At 43.7% G+C, this 21,778-nt stretch overlaps 1 protein-coding gene across 2 annotated transcripts; it reads left to right on the top strand.

Moving 5' to 3' along the window:
- The first annotated feature begins 973 nt into the window (after positions 1–973).
- On the top strand, positions 974–16,989 carry dcaf15.S (DDB1 and CUL4 associated factor 15 S homeolog). 2 transcript variants are annotated; one of them, XM_018239653.2, is made up of 13 exons: positions 975–1,157; positions 5,711–5,808; positions 5,971–6,106; positions 6,950–7,056; positions 7,174–7,295; positions 8,418–8,576; positions 11,254–11,667; positions 12,438–12,529; positions 12,640–12,768; positions 12,853–12,938; positions 14,246–14,350; positions 16,355–16,470; positions 16,586–16,989. In XM_018239653.2, exons 1-13 carry the CDS (start codon positions 1,071–1,073, stop codon positions 16,639–16,641), a joined length of 1,707 nt encoding a protein of 568 aa, XP_018095142.1. In that variant the 5' UTR covers positions 975–1,070; the 3' UTR covers positions 16,642–16,989. The 2 variants fall into 2 exon arrangements, with proteins under 2 accessions (XP_018095143.1, XP_018095142.1); XM_018239654.2 differs by lacking the exon at positions 14,246–14,350 and having other exon boundaries at positions 974–1,157.
- Positions 16,990–21,778: the final 4,789 nt, after the last annotated feature.

Here is a 21,778-nt window from a genome sequence, read left to right as displayed (position 1 = left end):
TCTCCAATTTTCACTGAGACATATAAATCAGCCAATAAAGGCATCACCTTTATACCACTTTTGTTATTTTTTTTTTTATTTCAAAAGGGTTTCCCTATAACATTCCTGAGACACCCACACAGCCAGCCCTGGAGAAATGGCCTCCCGGATTCTGCTTCCCATCTATGGCAATACATTTTTCTTTATTTTTTGCTTCTGGCTTTTCCCTGACCCCTCAATTAACCCTCTTCTATCTTTCTCACAACATGTCCTTTCTTGTCTAGGCTTCCCCCAGGCCTTAATTGTATTAATTAATTGTACAGTAATATGTAATTGTAGAGTTTCAACCCCACAGAGATTATGGCATCCCTGACAACCTTGAAACTTTTTCATTCATGGAAAATTTTGGAATATTGCTGTGAGAAAGTAAAAAAAATAGACCTTGAAAAATGTATTAAAGGGTTGCTTTGTGTTCAGACAGTAAATGTCATTTTAGCTGCTACTTTATTATTCGTGTACCTTTTCTGGCATTGCAGTCTATCTATTCTGTCCTTACAATCCTCATTCTGCTAAGCTCCTTCTCTTCCTGGGCTTCAGTTGCACATCGCCTTTTCATGCTGCTGCTGCTGCGACACAATCTTGCGCCCTTTGATCCCCCTTCCGAAGTCACACCGAGGCTCCACTCCCCCGGCTAAATCAGCAGGGTCTAGGGCAGATAAGAAAACTTGCCGACTCGAATGTGCGTTTGTCTATAAAGTTTGAGCCATTTTAACTTACTTCCAATCTAACTCGCACTCGCACAGCTCAGAACTTCACTGAGAGATGCGCGGTGACAAGTGTTCCCCCCCCCCCATGGCGACACTGCCATTCCACCATCTCTCAGCTGCAGTGCTGTCACGGCGCGCTCATTAGGAGTGGTCTCCATGGTAACTGTTTCGCCTGGGACCTCATTGGCTATTAGTTTGTCTTTTTAGAGGTCCAGTTTGACATCCAGCTGTATCGGCGAATCATGAGTGACGTGGGAGGAGTCGTGGCCTGGCCGGAAAAGAGTGTGTAGTTTGTTGCCGGAAGTGAAGGCACCGGCTGAGGAGATGGCGCCGAGCTCGAAATCCGAACGGGGAGGGAACAGGAAGTGGGGCCCGCGGGACCATGTAATAAAGCAGCTGGACCGCGTTAAGGTACTTGAAGTATCATAAATTGTTGTGGGGTGAGTCGCGCCTGGGCCGCTGGGAGACCTGCGGGTAGAAGTGATTGTTATTATTGTTCTGCTGAGGGAATGGCACATTCAGCTCTGATACTCAGGGACGGGGCTCAGGATTGGGACAAGAACAGGCCGAGACTGATCAGTACAGGGGGTTCTGTCTGAGGGAAAAGACCTGAATAAACCAGAGACATAATCCCCCCCCACAACTCCCAGCACCCCCCGACTTGTCAGGGCTGGAGATTGAGAACTGAGGGCCCCTGACAATGAGGAGATGGGAAAGAATTGAATAAATCTGTGATATTCCCATGCCCCCCCATCTGTTGTTACCTGCAACTCCCAGCACCCCCAATTGTTGTTACCTGCAACTCCCAGCACCCCCATCTGTTGTTACCTGCAACTCCCTGCACCCCCATCTGTTGTTACCTTCAACTCCCAGCACCCCCATCTGTTGTTACCTTCAACTCCCAGCACCCCCATCTGTTGTTACCTGCAACTCCCAGCATCCCCATCTGTTGTTACCTGCAACTCCCAGCACCCCCATCTGTTGTTACCTGCAACTCCCAGCATCCCCATCTGTTGTTACCTGCAACTCCCAGCATCCCCATCTGTTGTTACCTGCAACTCCCAGCACCCCCAATTGTTGTTACCTGCAACTCCCATGCACCAATTGTTTGTTACTCTGCAACTCCCAGCATCCCATGCTGTTGTTACCTGCAACTCCCAGCATCCCCATCTGTTGTTACCTGCAACTCCCAGCATCCCCATCTGTTGTTACCTGCAACTCCCAGCACCCCCAATTGTTGTTACCTGCAACTCCCAGCACCCCCAATTGTTGTTACCTGCAACTCCCAGCACCCCCATCTGTTGTTACCTGCAACTCCCAGCACCCCCATCTGTTGTTACCTTCAACTCCCTGCACCCCCATCTGTTGTTACCTTCAACTCCCAGCACCCCCATCTGTTGTTACCTGCAACTCCCAGCACCCCCAATTGTTGTTACCTGCAACTCCCAGCACCCCCATCTGTTGTTACCTGCAACTCCCAGCACCCCCATCTGTTGTTACCTGCAACTCCCAGCATCCCCATCTGTTGTTACCTGCAACTCCCAGCACCCCCATCTGTTGTTACCTTCAACTCCCAGCACCCCATCTGTTGTTACCTGCAACTCCCAGCATCCCCATCTGTTGTTACCTGCAACTCCCAGCATCCCCAAACTGTTGTTACCTGCAACTCCCAGCACCCCCATTTTGTTACCTGCAACTCCCAGCACCCCCAATTGTTGTTACCTGCAACTCCCAGCACCCCCATCTGTTGTTACCTGCAACTCCCAGCACCCCATCTGTTGTTACCTCAACTCCCGCACCCCATCTGTTGTTACCTTCAACTCCCAGCACCCCATCTGTTGTTACCTGCAACTCCCAGCACCCCATCTGTTGTTACCTGCAACTCCCAGCACCCCATCTGTTGTTACCTGCAACTCCCAGCACCCCATCTGTTGTTACCTGCAACTCCCAGCACCCCATCTGCTGCATTGTTGTTACCTGCAACTCCCAGCACCCCATCTGTTGTTACCTGCAACTCCCAGCACCCCATCTGTTGTTACCTGCAACTCCCAGCATCCCCATCTGTTGTTACCTGCAACTCCCAGCACCCCATCTGTTGTTACCTGCAACTCCAGCACCCCATTGTTGTTACCTGCAACTCCAGCACCCATTGTTGTTACTGCAACTCCCAGCACCCCATCTGTTGTTACCTCAACTCCGACCCCATTGTGTTACCTCAACTCCCAGCACCCCATCTGTTGTTACCTGCAACTCCCAGCACCCCATCTGTTGTTACCTGCAACTCCCAGCACCCCATCTGTTGTTACCTGCAACTCCCAGCACCCCATCTGTTGTTACCTGCAACTCCCAGCACCCCCATCTGTTGTTACCTGCAACTCCCAGCACCCCATTGTTGTTATCACTGCCCCAACGTACTCTCCAGCACCCCATCTGTTGTTACCTGCAACTCCCAGCACCCCATCTGTTGTTACCTGCAACTCCCAGCACCCCATCTGTTGTTACCTGCAACTCCCAGCACCCCATCTGTTGTTACCTGCAACTCCCAGCACCCCCATCTGTGTTACCTGCAACTCCCAGCACCCCATCTGTTGTTACCTGCAAATCCCAGCACCATCTGTTTACTCAACCCCGCACCCCATCTGTTGTTACCTGCAACTCCCAGCACCCCCATCTGTTGTTACCTGCAACTCCCAGCACCCCCATCTGTTGTTACCTGCAACTCCCAGCACCCCCATCTGTTGTTACCTGCAACTCCCAGCACCCCCATCTGTTGTTACCATGCAACTCCCAGCCCAGCCCCATCTGTTGTTACCTGCAACTCCCAGCACCCCCATTGTTGTTACCACGTGCAACTCCCAGCACCCCCATCTGTTGTTACCTGCAACTCCCAGCACCCCGCAATCTGTTGTTACCTGCAACTCCCAGCACCCCCATCTGTTGTTACCTGCAACTCCCAGCACCCCCATCTGTTGTTACCTGCAACTCCCAGCACCCCCATTGTTGTTACCTGCAACTCCGCAGCATCCCGCCATTGTTGTTACCTGCAACTCCCAGCACCCCATCTGTTGTTACCTGCAACTCCCAGCACCCCATGTTGTTACCTGCAACTCCCAGCACCCCATCTGTTGTTCCAACAGCCATTTTCTGCAACTCCCAGCACCCCATCTGTTGTTACCTGCAACTCCCAGCACCCCCATCTGTTGTTACCTGCAACTCCCAGCATCCCCATTGTTGTTACCTGCAACTCCCAGCACCCCATCCTACTCCCCACCCTACCCCCCGCTGCACTCCTGTGTACCGAACTCCGCACCCATCTTTGCCTGCATCCGCACCCCACTGTTGTTACCTGCACTGGCGCCCAGTTGCCTCACTCCGCACCCATACTCCCCCCAGCCTGCAACTGCCTCCAGCACTGGTAACCTCAAAGTCACACAGGCGCACTCAGCATCCACGTTGTCCTGAAGGTTACCTGATACATTCATATGTTTGATTGGAATCCAGACCCAGTTCTTACGTGAACTAGACATGTTGTTGACACTGCAATCCAGACCCATGTTGTTACTGCAATCCAGCAGCCGCCATCTGTTGTAGAACTAGCACCCACTGTGTTACTGCAATCCCGCAATGTTGATTACTGACTTAGACCCCCAGTTGTGTTGACGCATTGAATCCAGAGCCTTTGTTGCAATCAGCATGGTAGCACGATACCCCCGGGAATTTATCACAAAGGCTTGCAATGGGTTTTAATGGTTAAATACATTAAGCGGTGACTCCAAATCAATAAGTATGTATCAGCTTAATTCAAAATGATCCAATCTGGATTAAGCTCCAGACAGTGGTGATTTGGATTTATGAAGATAAGGAGAAGTGGCGGCTCCTATGCTCTGTTGGAGGAACCTAACACAGTAAGGATAACAAGAGGGTCCTTTACCTACACCTGATCTAACCATATTAAATAATTGCCTGTCACAGACTGTTTGGCCTTGGACAGACCTGCCTTTTAGTTTTGGTGCAGAGACCCCCACAAGGACGGGTGAGCCAAGTCCCGATAAGCTGCAGCCCCTTCCATTATGCAGGGCATTTAGGTGAAATGGGGCAGAACTAGTGGCTGGGGGGCAGGGAACCAAGTATTTGCCATTAAAGGATAAATTAACCTTTAAAATAAGTGAATGTAAATTGATGATTGTGTTATTCTAATCACCTTTGTAATTTACATTCATTATTTATTTTCTATTGATTCCAAGATATTAAGGGATACATGTGCTGTTAATATGAATGAATTTTGTTACAACAGCGCCACCTGCTGGTCAGTTTCCCACCAGTCTGACCACCAAGTAGTCAAGGAAGTTGTCAGGAGAAAGAAAGAGGCTGATGTTCTTCTGCTTAGGAAAAGAATTAGAAATCTTTCCTAAGCAGAACATCAGAGCAGCCTCTTTCTGCTGCAAACAGAAGTTTGTTGCAAATACATTGTACAAGTATGGGATCTGTTATCCAGAATGCTCGGGGCCTTGGGTTTTTAGATACAGGATCTATCTGTAACTAGGATCACCATAAAAGAAGTCTTCGTTCCATCAGGAGCCAAACTCGCATTCAGGCCTACGGGTGTGTGGCATAGGCTTACAGGTGAAGGGGGGCATTGGCCTACAGGTGGGTGGTATTGGCCTACAGGTGGGTGGCATAGGCTTACAGGTGGGTGGCATAGGCCTACAGGTGGGTGGCATAGGCCTACAGGTGGGTGGCATAGGCCTACAGGTGGGTGGCATAGGCCTACAGGTGGGTGGCATTGGCCTACAGGTGGGTGGCATTGGCCTACAGGTGGGTGGCATTGGTCTACAGGTGGGTGACATCTCCTACAAGGTAGTTCCAGATGGTGTGAGGGTGAATCTGTCACTGCATGGGCAGCACCTGATAGGGATGAGTGTGGTGGGCCGTCTCCTCACACAGTGACTCTTTTCTCTCTCCAGATCACAGGTCAGCTGTCCCCGCGTCTGTTCCGGAAGCTTCCTCCTCGACTCTGCGTATCTCTGCGGAACATTGTGGATGAGGAATTCCTGCAGAAGGGGTAAGTGTTCCCACTTATAGTTGGGTTAATCCCAGTATATTTATAAGAGTGTAATAGTGGTTTTTATTTAGTCGGAACAGATGCTTTGAGAAAAAGAGATTTCCTATAAAGCTGCTCTGTTACCATTGGTTTGTGTGGTAACTCCATGTTTTCTACCACCAGTCACATCTTCCTGGGTTTCTCCAAGTGCGGCCGCTTTGTGCTGTCTTACACGAATGATTTCCAGGACGACTATTTCTCCTCGTTCTCCTATAATCTGTACTGGTGGCAGTTCCACGTGCACAGCAAACTGCGCCTGGTGAGTTACACACTCTCCCGACAACCCTACCGTTCCCTCGCAGCCCATCTCCTCTGTAATAAGCATCTGCCTGCACAGCTAGTGTGCTCCCCGTCATACGGAACTGCTTCCCACTTTTGGGCTGCTCTCATTCCATTGGTTAGGGGCGGGGCTTATAGCTAAGGGCTCACCCATTGCGTTGACAATGCATACTGTAGGTGATTGCCATCAGTCTACTATGCAGAGTCCATAAAGATGAGTGTAGAGAGGAAACTAAATGGTCTCTTGTTCAAGGATAAGTAAACCTTTAAAATAAGTAAATGTAAAATTGATGAGGGGACTATTCTAAACACTTTTGTCATTTACATTCATTATTTATTTATTTTTATTCCCAGATATTACGGGATACATGTGCTGTTAATATGAATGAATTTTGTTACAACAGTGCCACCTGCTGGTCAGTTTCCCACCAGTCTGGCCACCAAGTAGTCAAGGAAGTTGTCAGGACAAAGAAAGAGGCTGCTTCTGCTTAGGAATAAAATTAGAAACCTTTCTCACATCTTTCCTAAGCAGAAGAACATCAGAGCAGCCTCTTTCTTTCTCCTGACAACATTCACTTATTTTAAAAAGTTTTCAGGATCCATCTTCAACCACGGGGAAGAGAGCATCACTGGAGCAATTACAGAAAGCAAAAGTAAATTTTGATTTACTCATTGGCCACAAGTAGTGTCAGGAAACACATTTTTCCCATAGAAGAAAATAGACATCGTAAAATCTGTGTTGCTGGCATTCCGTTCCTTCATTTTCAGTTTGTTTGAGCTACGGCATGTAAAGAGTTAATCAGATCTGCTGCCTCTCTCCCAGGTACGACAGGTGCGCCTGTTCCAGGACGAGGAGATTTACAGCGACCTTTCCCTGCACGTGTGCGAGTGGCCCAGCGACAGCTCCAAGGTTATAGTATTTGGGTTCAAGTAAGTTTGATTTTTTTTTGGGGTCTTATGTTTTGTCATAACTTGGCCACGCCCCATGCTACCCTGTGTCCCGCCCACTGAACCTGCCAGGTTAACTCTGTCTGTTCTCCATCTCAGCACCTCAGGGAATGGCATGCTAATGAACATGATGAGTGATGATAATCACCGTGATATTTATATCAGTACTGTATCTGCTCCACCTACCGCCCCCTGCACAGACTGCAAAGAATCACAGATAGGTAAGTATCCTACCCTATCCTACTTATCCACCCTGTAATATTATTATTATTATTATTATGTATTTATAGAGCACCAACATATTTTGCAGCGCTGTAAAGTAAATGTGATTATACAACTAAATCACATGATTTACACAGGTAGAACATATGGAGTTACATACATCAGAACAAATAGCGGTACAAAAGGTGAGGAAGGCCTGTGCAAAAGGGGCAAGATCAGAATTAAGTGGGTGAGAGAAGTGGTACTTTATGTGGTATTTCTTTGGTAGTTAAAGGAGAAGGAAAGGTTAAAACTAAGTAAGCCTTATCAGAAAGGTCCATCTAAATATACCAGTAAACCCCCAAAGTAATGTTGCTCTGAGTCCCCTGTCAAAAGAAACACAGCATTTCTTTCCTTCTATTGTGTACACATGGGCTTCTGTATCAGACTTCCTGCCTTCAGCTTAAACCTCATTGCCCTGGGCAAGAGCATGCTCAGTTTGCTCCTCTCCCCCCCGGCCCCTCCCTTCTCTACTGTAATCTGAGCCCAGAGCAGGGAGAGACTCAGGCAGGAAGTGATGTCACACCACATTAAAACTGCAGCTCCTATCCTAAACAAATAGAGAGTTTCTAGAGCTTTTTACTCAGGTATAGTAAAACATTCTACAGAATAAATATAGCATTCTAGCTTGCACTATTGCAGCTAATCTATTGGCAATAAAATGCCTCCATAGCTTTCCTTCTCCTTTAAGCAGAGTGAGGGTAGGCTTCTCTAAATAAGTGAGTTTTTAGAGATTTCTTTAAAGCAGAAAGGTTGGGAGAAAGTCGAACAGACATTCGGAGAAAACTCCAGAGGAGGGGAGCAGCCTTAACAAAGTCTTGATGTGAGGAGGTAATGAGAGAAGAGTTGAGTAGCGGGTCAGTAGAGGAGAGTAGTAAGCGGTTGGGTGAGTACATAGAGATGAGTTCAGAGATGTAGGAAGGGGCAGAGTAATGAAGTGCTTTGCATGTCAGGGTCATTTGTACCCTGTACCCCTCTTACAGCTCCAACCTGGCAGCCATTAATAGTTCAGCCTCAGACAGTGGTCCAAAAAATTGAACAATTCTTTGTAGTGATTGACTCGTGTATCTGTTCCTCTGCAGGATCATGTCTCTTACACAGCTTCATGCTCCACACCAAGTACCAAGTCGTTTACCCGTTCCCCACCTTCCAGCCTGCCTTCCAGCTGAAAAAGGATAATGTTGTTCTTCTTAATACCAGCTTCTCACTTGTGGCCTGTGCCATATCTGTGCATTCAGCAGGTAAACTGGGCCACCCTGTTGTCCGGTACAATTCTTCCTTCTCTGGGGTATATTTATCAATACCACAAAGTGGTATAAAGATGATCCCTTTATTGGCTAACTAATATAATCATAGCAAGCTTTCTCAAGCTGATAACACTGAAGCTGTGGTGTTCTCTGGTATATATCCAACATTCAGCTCAAAGGTCAAATGACCAACAAAAAGGAATATCAATCTATGTGTGAGGTGTAAGTCATTTGCGAGGGGATCTGCAAGAGACAAGCAGATAAGGTACAAGATAATGTGGGTCAAAGAGGCTAAATATATATTAGGGATTAGTGATGTGTGTGCCGACCCGATACCCGCTGGTCGGGTGGGTTCGGGTCGATCTCGCACTGCTCCGCACCTTCAAATGCCGGCTTCCGGGTTCCAGTTTTATAGTCTCCTGTCTGCTTGACCCGCCCCTTTTGTGACGTCACCAGCGGCGCGGGTCTATAAAAGGACCCCGGAAGCATGGGCGTGGGCTGGAGCAGGGCGGTTTAGGGTTGGTTGTGGGTCAGGAAAACCCTGACCCGCACATCACTATTAGGGATGCACTGAATCCAGGATTTGGTTTTACAAGGAAGTAAAAAAATGTTTCCCCTTCCCATCCATAATTTGCTCATGCAAATTAGGATACAGATTCGATTTGGTTTTCGGCCAAATCTTGCGCGGAGGTTTCGGGGATTCGGCCGAATCCAAAATTGTGGATTCGGTGCATCCCTAATATAAATACAGGCTGAATTAATGAAGTGTGGAATAAAATGAATTCCATATGATCTCTTAGTCCAGATCCACACATGTTGGTATTCCTGGCCTGGTGCAGTCCTTTCTTAGTCCACATAATTAGCCATAAATCCAAAGCCCAAGTTTAGCCCTTCTCCAAAGAATTGAATATTTCCATTAATTTGTATTACCACACTTTTCTTTCATTACCTGTTTTAAAATTGCCCTTAAGAACCAAAATTCTTAAAGGGATGCTGTCATGGGAAAAAAAATTTTTTTTTCAAAATGAATCAGTTAATAGTGCTGCTCCAGCAGAATTCTGCACTGAAATCCATTTCTCAAAAGAGCAAACAGATTTTTTTATATTCAATTTTAAAATATGACATGGGGCTAGACATATTGTCAATTTCCCAGCTGCCCCAAGTCATGTGACTTGTGCTCTGATAAACTTCAATCACTCTTTACTGCTGTACTGCAAGTTGGAGTGATATCAACCCCCTCCCTTTTTCCCCCCAGCAGCCAAACAAAAGAACAATGGGAAGGTAACCAGATAGCAGCTCCCTAACACAAGATAACAGCTACCTGGTAGATCTAAGAACAGCACTCAATAGTAAAATCCATGTCCCACTGAGACACATTCAGTTACATTGAGAATGAAAAACAGCAGCCTGCCAGAAAGCATTTCTCTCCTAAAGTGCAAACACAAGTCACATGACTGGGGGCAGCTGGGAAACTGACAAAATGTCTAGCCCCATGTCAGATTTTAAAATTGAATATAAAAAAATCTGTTTGCTCTTTTGAGAAATGGATTTCAGTGCAGAATTCTGCTGGAGCAGCACTATTAACTGATTCATTTTGAAAAAAATAATTTTTCCCATGACAGTATCCCTTTAAAGGGATTCTGTCATGATTTTTATGATGTAGTTTTTATTTCTAAATGACACTTTTTACACTGGAAATAATTCACTCTTCAATATAAAATTTAATTCCTGAACCAGCAAGTGTATTTTTTAGTTGTAATATTGGTTTTTAGGTGCATCTTGGGTCATTTTGCCTGGTCATGTGATTTCAGAAAGAGCCAGCACTTTAGGATGGAACTGCTTTCTGGCAGGCTGTTGTTTCTCCTACTCAATGTAATTGACTGTGTCTCAGTGGAACCTGGATTTTACTATTGAGTGTTGTTCTTAGATCTACCAGGCAGCTGTTATCTTGTGTCAGGGAGCTGTTATCTGGTTACCTTCCCATTGTTCTGTTGTTAGGCTGCTGGGGGGGAAAGGGAGGGGGTGATATCACTCCAACTTGCAGTAAAGAGTGACTGAAGTTGATCAAAGCACAAGTGATATGATTGCGGGCAGCTGGGAAACTGACAATATGTCCAGGCCCATGTCAGATTTCAAAATTAAATTTGAAAAGATCTGTTTGCTCTTTTGAGAAACAAATTTCAGTGCAGAATCCTGCTGGAGCAGCACTATTAACTGATGCGTACAGTATACCTTTAAATCCTTCATGGAGTGATTAGGGCTATGATTTCCTATTGGTGTGTCCGGTTTTTATTGGTTACAGTGAATTGGTGGTGTGTATTTCTCTTTCTCAGACTTTGCCCCATCTCTGATGGGATTTTCATTCATCCATGGTATATGGTTTATCTAGTATAGGTCAATCTTGTTGTTTTTTCTTTTTTTGGTCACATGATGACGTGTGGGGGGTAGAAGTCCATAAAGAGGCTCACTTCATTTTAGTTTCTTCAACTGCACCAGAGGAAGGACCCTAGAGGTCCGAAACATGTAGTGCTTATGCATCCTCAATAAGACACTACACTGAATTATGACCAGCTCTCCAGTGGAATTATTGGCTATACATTGTATTAAATACACCACATTAGAAGAAAAACAACTGTGCCTGATTTTTTTTTTCCAAACTTCAATATTTTAGGAGAGGCGGAACCCAACCAAATACTTTACAGCAAGCAGAGCCAACAGCACAGAGACCCCGGCTGCTCTTTCCCTTCCAGCCCTAGCAAGTCACCCCCCAGCAACAACTCTCCTCTTCCCTCCCCTCACCCTCCTGGAACTCCTCCGGCTATCACACGCGCCCGAGAGTTCGTGGCTGGTATCTTTCGCCGTGCAAGAGAAGCTTCTGGCATTGAGATGCAGGATAAGGGAGAGAGTCCTGGCACAAGCAGAGAAAGTCCTCCTAGTTCTTCGTTCCCAGCCTCCCCTGTATGTCATCGGCCTTCCAGTGAGGGGCCGGCACATTTATCCAGGGACTCCGAAGAGCCAAGCTACGTGAATTACACGCGATTTCGTTATATCCTGGGGGAGGCAACTGAATCTGAACATGATAGTGGTGAGATTTGGTTTGTGGATAACAAGGACCTGGGTGCTGAGCAGAGAGGTTATCATTTTTGCCCCAAGAGAGAGGATTTAAGCAGAAGAATTGGGCTATTATAAAGGATGGCTGCGGTGCATCTGCTTTTAAATCCCATTAAAGGATACGTAAATCTTTAAAATAAGTGAATGTAAAATTAATGAGGGTGCTATTCTAAGAAATGTTGCAATATACATTCATTGTTTATTTTGTTTTTATTCCAAGATATTAAGGGATACATGTACTGTTAATATGAATGAATTTTGTTACAACAGCGCCACCTGCTGGTCAGTTTCCCACCAGTCTGACCACCAAGTAGTCAAGGAAGTTGTCAGGAGAAAGAAAGAGGCTGCTCTGATGTTCTTCTGCTTAGGAAAAGAATTAGAAACCTTTCTCACATCTTTCCTAAGCAGAAGAACATCAGAGCAGCCTCTTTCTTTCTCCTGACAACTTCCTTGACTACTTGGTGGTCAGACTGGTGGGAAACTGACCAGCAGGTGGTGCTGTTGTAACAAAATTCATTCATATTAACAGTACATGTATCCCTTAATATCTTGGAATAAGGAATGTAAATAACAAAAGTGTTTAGACAAGCCCAATCATCAATTTTACATTCACTCATTTTAAAGGCTTATTTATCCTTTAAGTAGTATTTAAATAGTAAGTTGGCTCTTTAGGGAGGGTAGAAGTTATGAATCTGGGGGGGGGATGAAGTGTGTGAGGGGGTCACTCACACTGTTTCTTTGCAGAGTATGAGGACGACAAGATTTCACTGCCTTTCCTGGTAACTGATATAAAGGGAAATCACTTGAAGCCCCTGAGTGAGAAATCATCTTTCCAGGTAACACTGGGCTCGGCTGCATTTCCTTCTCTCATTCCCTCATTCATGCAGGTTGCTGCTCTTATTGCTGCTTTTCTGTGGCCATTTATGGTTTCCCCCTTTATTCACAGGGGCAGCATCTCAGCGTGGAGCAGCTGACTCTTGATTTTGAATACGTCATCAATGAAGTTATAAGACATGACGCCTCCTGGTCCCAGCAGTTCTGCTCTTTTAGTGACTACGATATTGTTATTCTGGAGGTGAGGAATCTGCACCTTCAGCACAAAGCCTAAGATTTGCATTTACACTGGTTCATTTTTATTTGACCCTCTCTTTTCTCTCAGATGTGTCCAGAGACCAGCAAGGTGATAATAAATATTGGCCTCCTCCTACTTGCATTCACAGCCCCGCAATACGAGGGGCAGCTCAGGTTAGTAAAAATAAATGGTTTTGTCTGAGCTCCATTTAGATTACACCTGCCTTTTAGCGGTCCCCTGTAATAATCCTACGAGCAAACGTAGGGGGCTGTTCCTGCTGAATTGTGCTTAGTACAGGGGAATACGTATCCTTCCATAGTTTTATGGGATCTCTCTGTACAGACTATGAGCAAACTTAGGGGACTGTTCCTGCTGAATTGTGCTTAGTACAGGGGGAATACATATGCTTCCATAGTGTTATGGGATCTCTTGTAAAGGCTATGAGCAAACTTAGGGGCTGTTCCTGCTGAATTGTTCTTCGTACAGGGAATACCTATACTGCCATAGTTTTATGGGATCTCTCTGTACAGACTATGAGCAAACTTAGGGGACTGTTCCTGCTGAATTGTGCTTAGTACAGAGGAATACCTATGCTGCCATATTTTTATGGGATCTCTCTGTACAGACTATGAGCAAACTTAGGGACTGTTCCTGCTGAATTGTGCTTAGTACAGGGAATACCTATACTGCCATAGTTTTATGGGATCTCTCTGTACAGACTATGAGCAAACTTAGGGGACTGTTCCTGCTGAATTGTGCTTAGTACAGGGGAATACCTATGCTGCCATAGTTTTATGGGATCTCTCTGTACAGACTATGAGCAAACTTAGGGGACTGTTCCTGCTGAATTGTGCTTAGTACAGGGAATACCTATGCTGCCATAGTTTTATGGGATCTCTCTGTACAGACTATGAGCAAATTTAGGGGACTGTTCTCAGCTATTTTTGTCTAACTATGTTGATAGATTAGGCCATGTTTAGTTAAATATTAACAAAGATAAACTGTGAGGAAGTGCAAAACAGTAACACCTGTATGGGTTTTCTGGATAAGGTGTATTTCTGTAATTTGGATCAGAATGCTTTAAGTATACTAAACAAATAAAACATTAACCCCCATATGTAATAAAACCACTAAGTTTGCCCAGGAGCAGTAACCCATAGCAACCAATAAAATGCTTGCTTTAAACAGGTGACCAGTAAATTCTACATGCTGATTGGTTGCTATGGGTTAATGTCCTTGGCAAACTTAGTGCCTTTTATTACAGACCCACTTAAAATAAACTATGGGAGATGGTATTGCCCTAATTCAGTGTTTTCTGTATAATGTGTTTCCAGATAATGGATGCATTGAAATTTGTATATTTGGGCACTTTCAGTAAAGCTCGGCCTTATTTTCGTTTGTGATTACGGAGGTAGAAAAGCTGTTTCCTATTGGTTGGCCCGATGTTCCATTCACTGTGACTTGATCTGTCTCTTCTTAGGCCCAAGACTTATCACACCAGCCTGAAAGTGGCATGGGATTTGCACACGGGGATCTTCAGTACACTCAGTGTGGGCGAGCTAACGGAAGTCAAAGGTCAAACAAGGTGAATAAACCCCGTACAACTGACTGGGTCCGTTAGTAATAAGTCTGTCCATTAAAAAAAAAAGTTATTTTTAGGGATGCACTGAATCCAGGATTCGGCCTTTTTCAGCAGGATTCAGATTCGGCTGGATTCTTCTGCCCAGCCGAACCAAATCCTAATTAGCATATGCAAATTAGGGGCGGGAGGGAAATCGCATTACTTTTTGTCACAAAACAAGGAAGTAAAAGGTGTTTCCCCCTTCCCACCCCTAATTTGCATATTCAAATACACATTTGAGAGAATATAAACTTTTATTTCAGAAATGGTACAGAATTTTTAATTGATTGTATTTATCTTTTTTCAGTATGCTGAACCGTATATTAAATTTTATTTTTTGCAATAGTTCCCCTTTAAAGTAGACCTGTCACCCAGACACTCAAATCTGTATAATAAAAGTCCTTTTTAAATTAAACATGAAATCCAATTTCTATTTTTTATTAAAAGAATTCATAGCTGTTGTAAACTCATTTAAAAATCTCAGCTGTCAATCAAATATTGTCTGCCCCTCCTCTATTCCTTAGGCAATTACTTTCACTTTCCATTCAGCACTTCCTACATGTCACTGCTCTCCCCACATTCCCCCAATTATCTTCACCATTTAATTGTGTAGCCAGGACATGGGGATGGACATCAGGTCCCCCATTCTGGTGCACAAACAAGATTCTGAGATGATACAAGACTTGTCTTAATAACAGTGTCCACAAAATGGCTCCTGCCTGCTTGTTATAATTATTAATTCCCTTACAGAAGGAAACAAGATTCAAATAATTGATATAGTGTAATTGGTTATTTTTGCTTGACTAATGTGATAAAATAGGATTTTAAATATTTATTTTTTGGGTGAGGGGTCCCCTTTAAATATCTTGGCCGTTCTATACAGCATTTGTTTATCCTTTCTCTTCTCTTGTTCTGACTCTTGAAACATTGTAGGTAGTCGAACAATTGAGGCTTACGCACACCCTTAACACACCCTCTGCTGTGTATTTGGGGGTAAGAGGATTCGGCAACCTCCAATATAGTCAATATAATGCGGAGGTGCAACGTTTCGGGGCCACTCCCCTTTATCATGCTTGCTCAAGGGACGTGGCCCCAAAACATTGCTTCCACATTATTCAAACAGCAAGGGTTATCCCTGCAACTATATGCCTTGTGTGCCAGTGTTTTCTTCTCTTGAAACAATGTTGCAGAAGTCCGTTCTATGGAGTCAGAAACAGCAGTGCAGAAAGTGTAAACTGCCAGACAGACATTGCTATCAATAGCAATTACTAGGGATGCACCGAATCCAGAATTCAGTTCGGGAATCCGCCTTTTTCAGCAGGATTCGGGCAAATCCTTCTGCCCGGCCGACTGAATCCTTATTTGCATATGCAAATTAGGGGCAGGAGGAAAATCGTGTGACTTTTTGTTCCCTTTCCCACCCCTAATTTGCATATGCAAATCAGAATTTGGTTCGGTATCTTTCGCAAAGGATTTGGGGGTTCTCCGAATCCCAAATAGTTGGTGCAATTGCTATAAAACCAGAAGAAAATGTGGAATAAATGTATATTGGGAAGTGGAGTAGAAGGATATTTTATTTAATTAACTAGGGATGAAACTAATCCACTGTTTTGGATTCGGCCAAATCCTTTGCGAAAGATTCTGCTGAATACCGAACTGAATCCTCATTTGCATATGCAAATTAGGGTGGGAAGGGGAAAACATTTTTTACTTCCTTGTTTTGTGACAAAAAGTCGTGTGATTTTCCTCCCTGCGATTCGGAGTTCGGCCAGGCAGAAGGATTCGGCCAAATCTTGCTGAAAAAAGCCGAATACCGAACCAAAGCCTGGATTCGGTGCATCCCTATAATTAACACATATTGGGTGGAACATCCAGCAAATAGGAACAGAGCACCTCATACTCTCCCTCTCTATTAATCCCTCCCCTCTCTAATAATCCCACCCCCCTCTATTAATCCCTCCCCCCCAGTGGCAGCGTGTGGAGCTCCTATCGGAAGAACTGCGTGGACACCGTCATGAAATGGTTGGTCCCGGAGAGCAGTGTGCGATATGTGAATCGAATGACGAATGAGGCTCTTCATAAAGGTGGGAGGAGCTTATGTGAAGGAAATGTGGGGGGAGGGGGGTTAGGATAAAGCCGTTTCAGAATGGATTCCATGTGACTTACTGAATCTCCCTCCTGTCGTTTCTCTGCTCCTAGGCTGCTCCCTCAAGGTGCTGGCTGACAGTTTACGATACACTTGGATTGTGCTGTAAACTGCCGGCGTGCTGGTGGCCAAACACTACCTCTGCTCAAGTCTCCTGGTGCCTCTCATTAGGGATCCAGCGGCAGGAGGTACACAGACTGCACTTTACAACGTGGGATGGGAAGCTGCTTTCTCAAGGAATTTGTAACAGGATCTGGAAATGGTTAACGCGCGGGAGGGGGTTTATTTAACCGTTTTGCTGCTGCAGGACCTGATTACGTTGCAGCGCCCTTTTATTTTGGCCTGACTAGAACAAAGCTTTTTTTTAACGTGTGTATATTCCGTAACCCCGCCCCTGTCTGTCCCTGTCTCGCGCAACTGTTGCATCCTGTTTGTGAAAATAAAACGTGTCATTTCAGAGAACGCGTTGTGCGTCGGAACCACGGATGGTGCGTTTGGACCTTTTAAAGGGGTGGTTCCCCTTTAAGTTAACTTTTAGTATGTTATAGAATGGTCATTCAAAGCAAATTTTCAATTAGTGTTCGTTATTATTTATAGTTTTAATTTGCCGTATTCTTCTGACTCTTTCCAGCTTTCAGTTGGGGGTCACTAACGCCATCTAAAAATCAAATTCTCTGGCTACACATTTATTGTTATTGCTACTTTTTATTACAGCTCTTTCTCTTCAGTCCCTTTCCTATTCATATTCCAGTCTCTTATTCAACTCAATGCATGGTTGCTAGGGTAATTAGGACCCTAGCAACTGGGCTGCTGAAATTGCAAACTGGAGAGCTGCTGAATAAAAAGCTAAACAAACTCAAAAACCACAAGTAATAAAAAATGAAAACCAATTGCAAATTGCCTCAGCGTATCCCTCTCTACATCATACTAACAGTAACTCAAAGGTGAACAACCCCTTTAACAAAGCAATTAAAGGGGCAATAAGTACTTCCAACCCTAAGCCTTTATTCCACGCATGTTGATCAGAAGCGTGTGCCTAAATAGGGTTTGGGTTCGGCATCCTTTCTGTTTTAATTGAAATAATAACTATTACAGTTCCACCTCCTCCTCTGTTCAGATTATTCATAATAGGAGAACATGAGCAACTTATCAATCGTTACTATAATCTCTAGTAATAAACGTCCCCTTACCAAGAAACATGAGACAAGCAGCATCAGGAAAGGGGTTTGTTCATATGGAGATCACAGGGCGTGGAGGAGTGGCTTAATGGATCTCTTCACAACAGTCTCTGTTAAAGCCTCTCTGTCCTATAAACTTCCTCTCGGCAATAAACACGAGACCGGCAGCATCAGGGGAGGGGCTTGTTTATATGGAGATCAAAGTATGGAGCCCTTCATTACTTTCTAATGTAGCCAATATTTTAACAAAAACCTTTTATTCACTTAGACAATGCTAAACCCTTTTGTCACTGCATTCTGCTGCTGCTTAAATCTATCAAACCTCCAGGGGAGGGATAAGATGTCAAGCTCCTAGTTTATATTTCTCAGAGTTCAAACATGTCTTTTCTCTAAGAACCTTTTTATTGAGCTTGGGCGTGTGGGCGCCTGTTAGATCCATGTTATTGATTTATGGGCAGCTGTCAGATGGATCCATATTATTGAGCTCATATATTTGGGTACCTGATGGATAGTTTCATGCTATTGAGCTTAGATCTATGGGTACCTGTACGGGGATGGCTGTTGGATGGAGCCATGTTATTAAGCTTAGATATATGGGAACTGATAAGCGGTCTCATGCTATTGAGCTTAGATATATAGGTGTCTATGGGATAGTTACATAGTTAAATTGGGTTGAAAAAAGACAAAGTCCATCAAGTTCAACCCCTCCAAATGAAAACCCAGCATCCATACACACACCCCTCCCTACTTTTAATTAAAATTCTATATACCCATACCTATATTAACTATAGAGTTTAGTATCACAATAGCCTTTGTATTATGTCTGTCCAAAAAATCATCCAAGTCCCTCTTATAGTCATTAACTGAATCATCACCCGGCAGTGCATTCCCCAACCTCACTGTCCTCACTGTGATGAACCCCCTACTCTGTTCCTTTAAATGAAACTTCTTTTCCTCTAGTCTGAAGGGGAGGCCTCTGGTACGTGATTCTCTTTATGGGTAAAAAGGTCCCCTGCTATTTGTCTATAATGTCCTCTAATGTACTTGTAAAGTCTAATCATGTCCCCTCACAAGCGCCTTTTTTCCAGAGAAAACAACCCCAACCTTGTCAGTCTCCCCTCATAATTTAAGTCTTCCCTCCCACTAACCAGTTTAGTTGCACTTAGTCTCTGCACTCTCTCCAGCTCATTTATATCCCTCTTAAGGACTGGAGTCCAAAACTGCCCCCATACTCCAGATGAGGCCTCACCAGGGACCTATAAAGAGGCAGAATTATGTTTTCATCCCTTGAGTTAATGCCCTTTTTTATACAAGAACTTTATTTGCTTTAGTAGCCACAGAATGACACTGCCCAGAATTAGACAACTTGTTATCTACAAAGACCCCAAGATCCTTCTCATTTAAGGAAACTCCCAACACGCTGCCATTTAGTGTATAATTTGCATTTATATTATTTTTGCCAAAGTGCATAACCTGCATTTATCAACATTGAACCTCATTTTCCAGTTTGCTGCCCAGTTTTCCAGTTTAGACAAATCACTGTGCAAAGTGGCAGCATCCTGCATGGAACCTATAGTTCTGCACAATTTAGTATCATCTGCACAAATAGAAACAGTACTTTCAATGGCCACCTCCAGGTCATTAATAAACAAGTTGAAAAGCAAGGGACCTAGTATAGAGCCCTGCGGTACTCCACTAACAACACTGGTCCAATTAGAAAATGTTCCATTTACCACCACTCTTTGTAGTCTATCTTTTAGCCAGTTCTCTATCCAGGTACAAATACTATGTTCCAGGCCAACATTCCTTCATTTAACCAGTAACCTTTTGTGTGGCACTGTATCAAATGCTTTAGCAAAGTCTAAGTAAATCACATCCACTGCCATCCCAGAATCAAGGTCTCTACTTACATTCTCATAAAAAGAAATTAAGTTAGTCTGGCAAGATCTATTACACATAAAACCATGCTGGCACACACTCATAGTATTATGATTTGCTATGAAGTCCAGTATCTTATCCTTTATTAACCCTTCGAAAAGCTTTCCTAATACTGACGTCAGACTAACTGGCCTATAGTTTTGAGGCTGAGAACGGGATCCTTTTTTGAATAGAGGCACCACATTAGCAATTCGCCAGTCTCTCGGCACAATATCAGACCTCAATGAATCCTGAAAAATTAAGTAAAGAGGTTTGGCAATCACAGAGCTAAGCTCGCTAATTACCCTGGGATGAATACCATCTGGCCCTGGACCTTTGTTAATCTTAACATGTTCAAGTCTCTTTTGAATTTCTTCATGTGTGAACCATGCATCATTAGTTGTATTACTAGAATTGGGAGTGTTAAGAAGGAAACCTTCACTTACTGGTTCTTCATTTGTGTAGACAGATGAAAAATACCATGGAACCATGTTATTGAGCTTAGATATATGGGGGTCTGTTGGATGGTCCCATGTTATTGAGCTTAGATATATGGGGGTCTGTTGGATGGTCCCATGTTATTGAGCTTAGATATGTGGGGGTCTGTTGGATGGTCCCATGTTATTGAGCTTAGATATATGGGGGTCTGTTGGATGGTCCCATGTTATTGAGCTTAGATATATGGGGGTCTGTTGGATGGTCCCATGTTATTGAGCTTAGATATGTGGGTACCTGCTGGATGGTTCCATGTTATTAAGTTTTGTATATGGGTATCTGTTTGATGGCTCCATGTTATTGAGCTTAGATATGTGGGAGTTGTTGGATGGTCCCATGTTATTGAGTTTAGATATGTGGGAGTTGTTGGATGGTCCCATGTTATTGAGCTCAGATATATAGGTGCCACATAGATTGTTCCATGTTATTGCGTTTTGTATACAGGTATGTGTTTAATGGATCCATGTTATTGAGCTTGGCTATATGGGGCGCCTGTTGGATGGAGCCATGTTATTGAGCTTCGATATATGGGAGTTTTTGGATGGTCCCATGTTATTGAGCTTAGATAAATAGGTTTAAACCAAAAAATAAAAATATTTTTTGTGTGACCAAAGTTTCTGAAATATCCCCTTATTTTCCGACCCAACAGTCCTCGTTTCTCCTCGAGTAAAACAACAGCGATCCAAAGTTCAAATAGGTCAGCGCTAATCAAAGCTCAGGGGAAAAAATATGAAGAAAAAGAGAAAAAATAATATAGTGTAGTATTTAGTTAGAGAGTTATAGTTCCATAAGGTTTCACTTTACCTTTATTGCAATTAACTCTTTAAACAAACGCACGTGGTGGAGTGTAAAGTGGATACTTACAAACGTTTAAATTATTTTGTGCATATCAGAACTTGTAGAATGCAAAACTTTTTGTTGATCCGACTTCATAGGAGGCTTTCCGTGGGTTGAGGTTCCTCGCCAAGCTTCTTAAAAGAATTGGATCCAAAAAACTGGGACGATATAGAGAGAGATGTTTTGCCTGTTTTAATCCACTTACATGTGAGTGTAACCAATTGGTTTTTATTATTGAAAAATAGAGGTTTTTACACTATCTGCGCTTTCTAAACTTCCCCTAGCAAGAAGGATCAACAAAAAGTTTTGCATTCTACAAGTTCTGATATGCACAAAATAAAGATTTTTAAATTGGGTCTATTTAAAGGATAAGTAAACCTTTAAAACAAGTGAATGTAAAATTGATGATTGTGCTATTCTAAGCACTTTTGTCATTTACATTCATTATTTATTTTGTTTTTATTCCAAGATATTAAGGGATACATGTACTGTTAATATGAATGAATTTTGTTACAACAGCACCACCTGCTGGTCAGTTTCCCACCAGTCTGACCACCAAGTAGTCAAGGAAGTTGTCAGGAGAAAGAAAGAGGCTGCTCTGATGTTCTTCTGCTTAGGAAAGATGTGAGAAAGTTTTCTAATTCTTTTCCTAAGCAGAAGAACATCAGAGCAGCCTCTTTCTTTCTCCTGACAACTTCCTTGACTACTTGCTGGTCAGACTGGTGGGAAACTGATCAGCAGGTGGCGCTGTTGTAACAAAATTCATTCATATTAACAGCACATGTATCCCTTAATATCTTGGAATAAAAAGAAAAATAA

This window comes from Xenopus laevis, chromosome 3S (assembly GCF_017654675.1).
Source record: "Xenopus laevis strain J_2021 chromosome 3S, Xenopus_laevis_v10.1, whole genome shotgun sequence".
NCBI classification, from domain to species: Eukaryota; Metazoa; Chordata; class Amphibia; order Anura; family Pipidae; genus Xenopus; species Xenopus laevis.
Note: the sequence above shows the minus strand (reverse complement) of the source record. Positions and strands in the feature narration are given on the sequence as shown.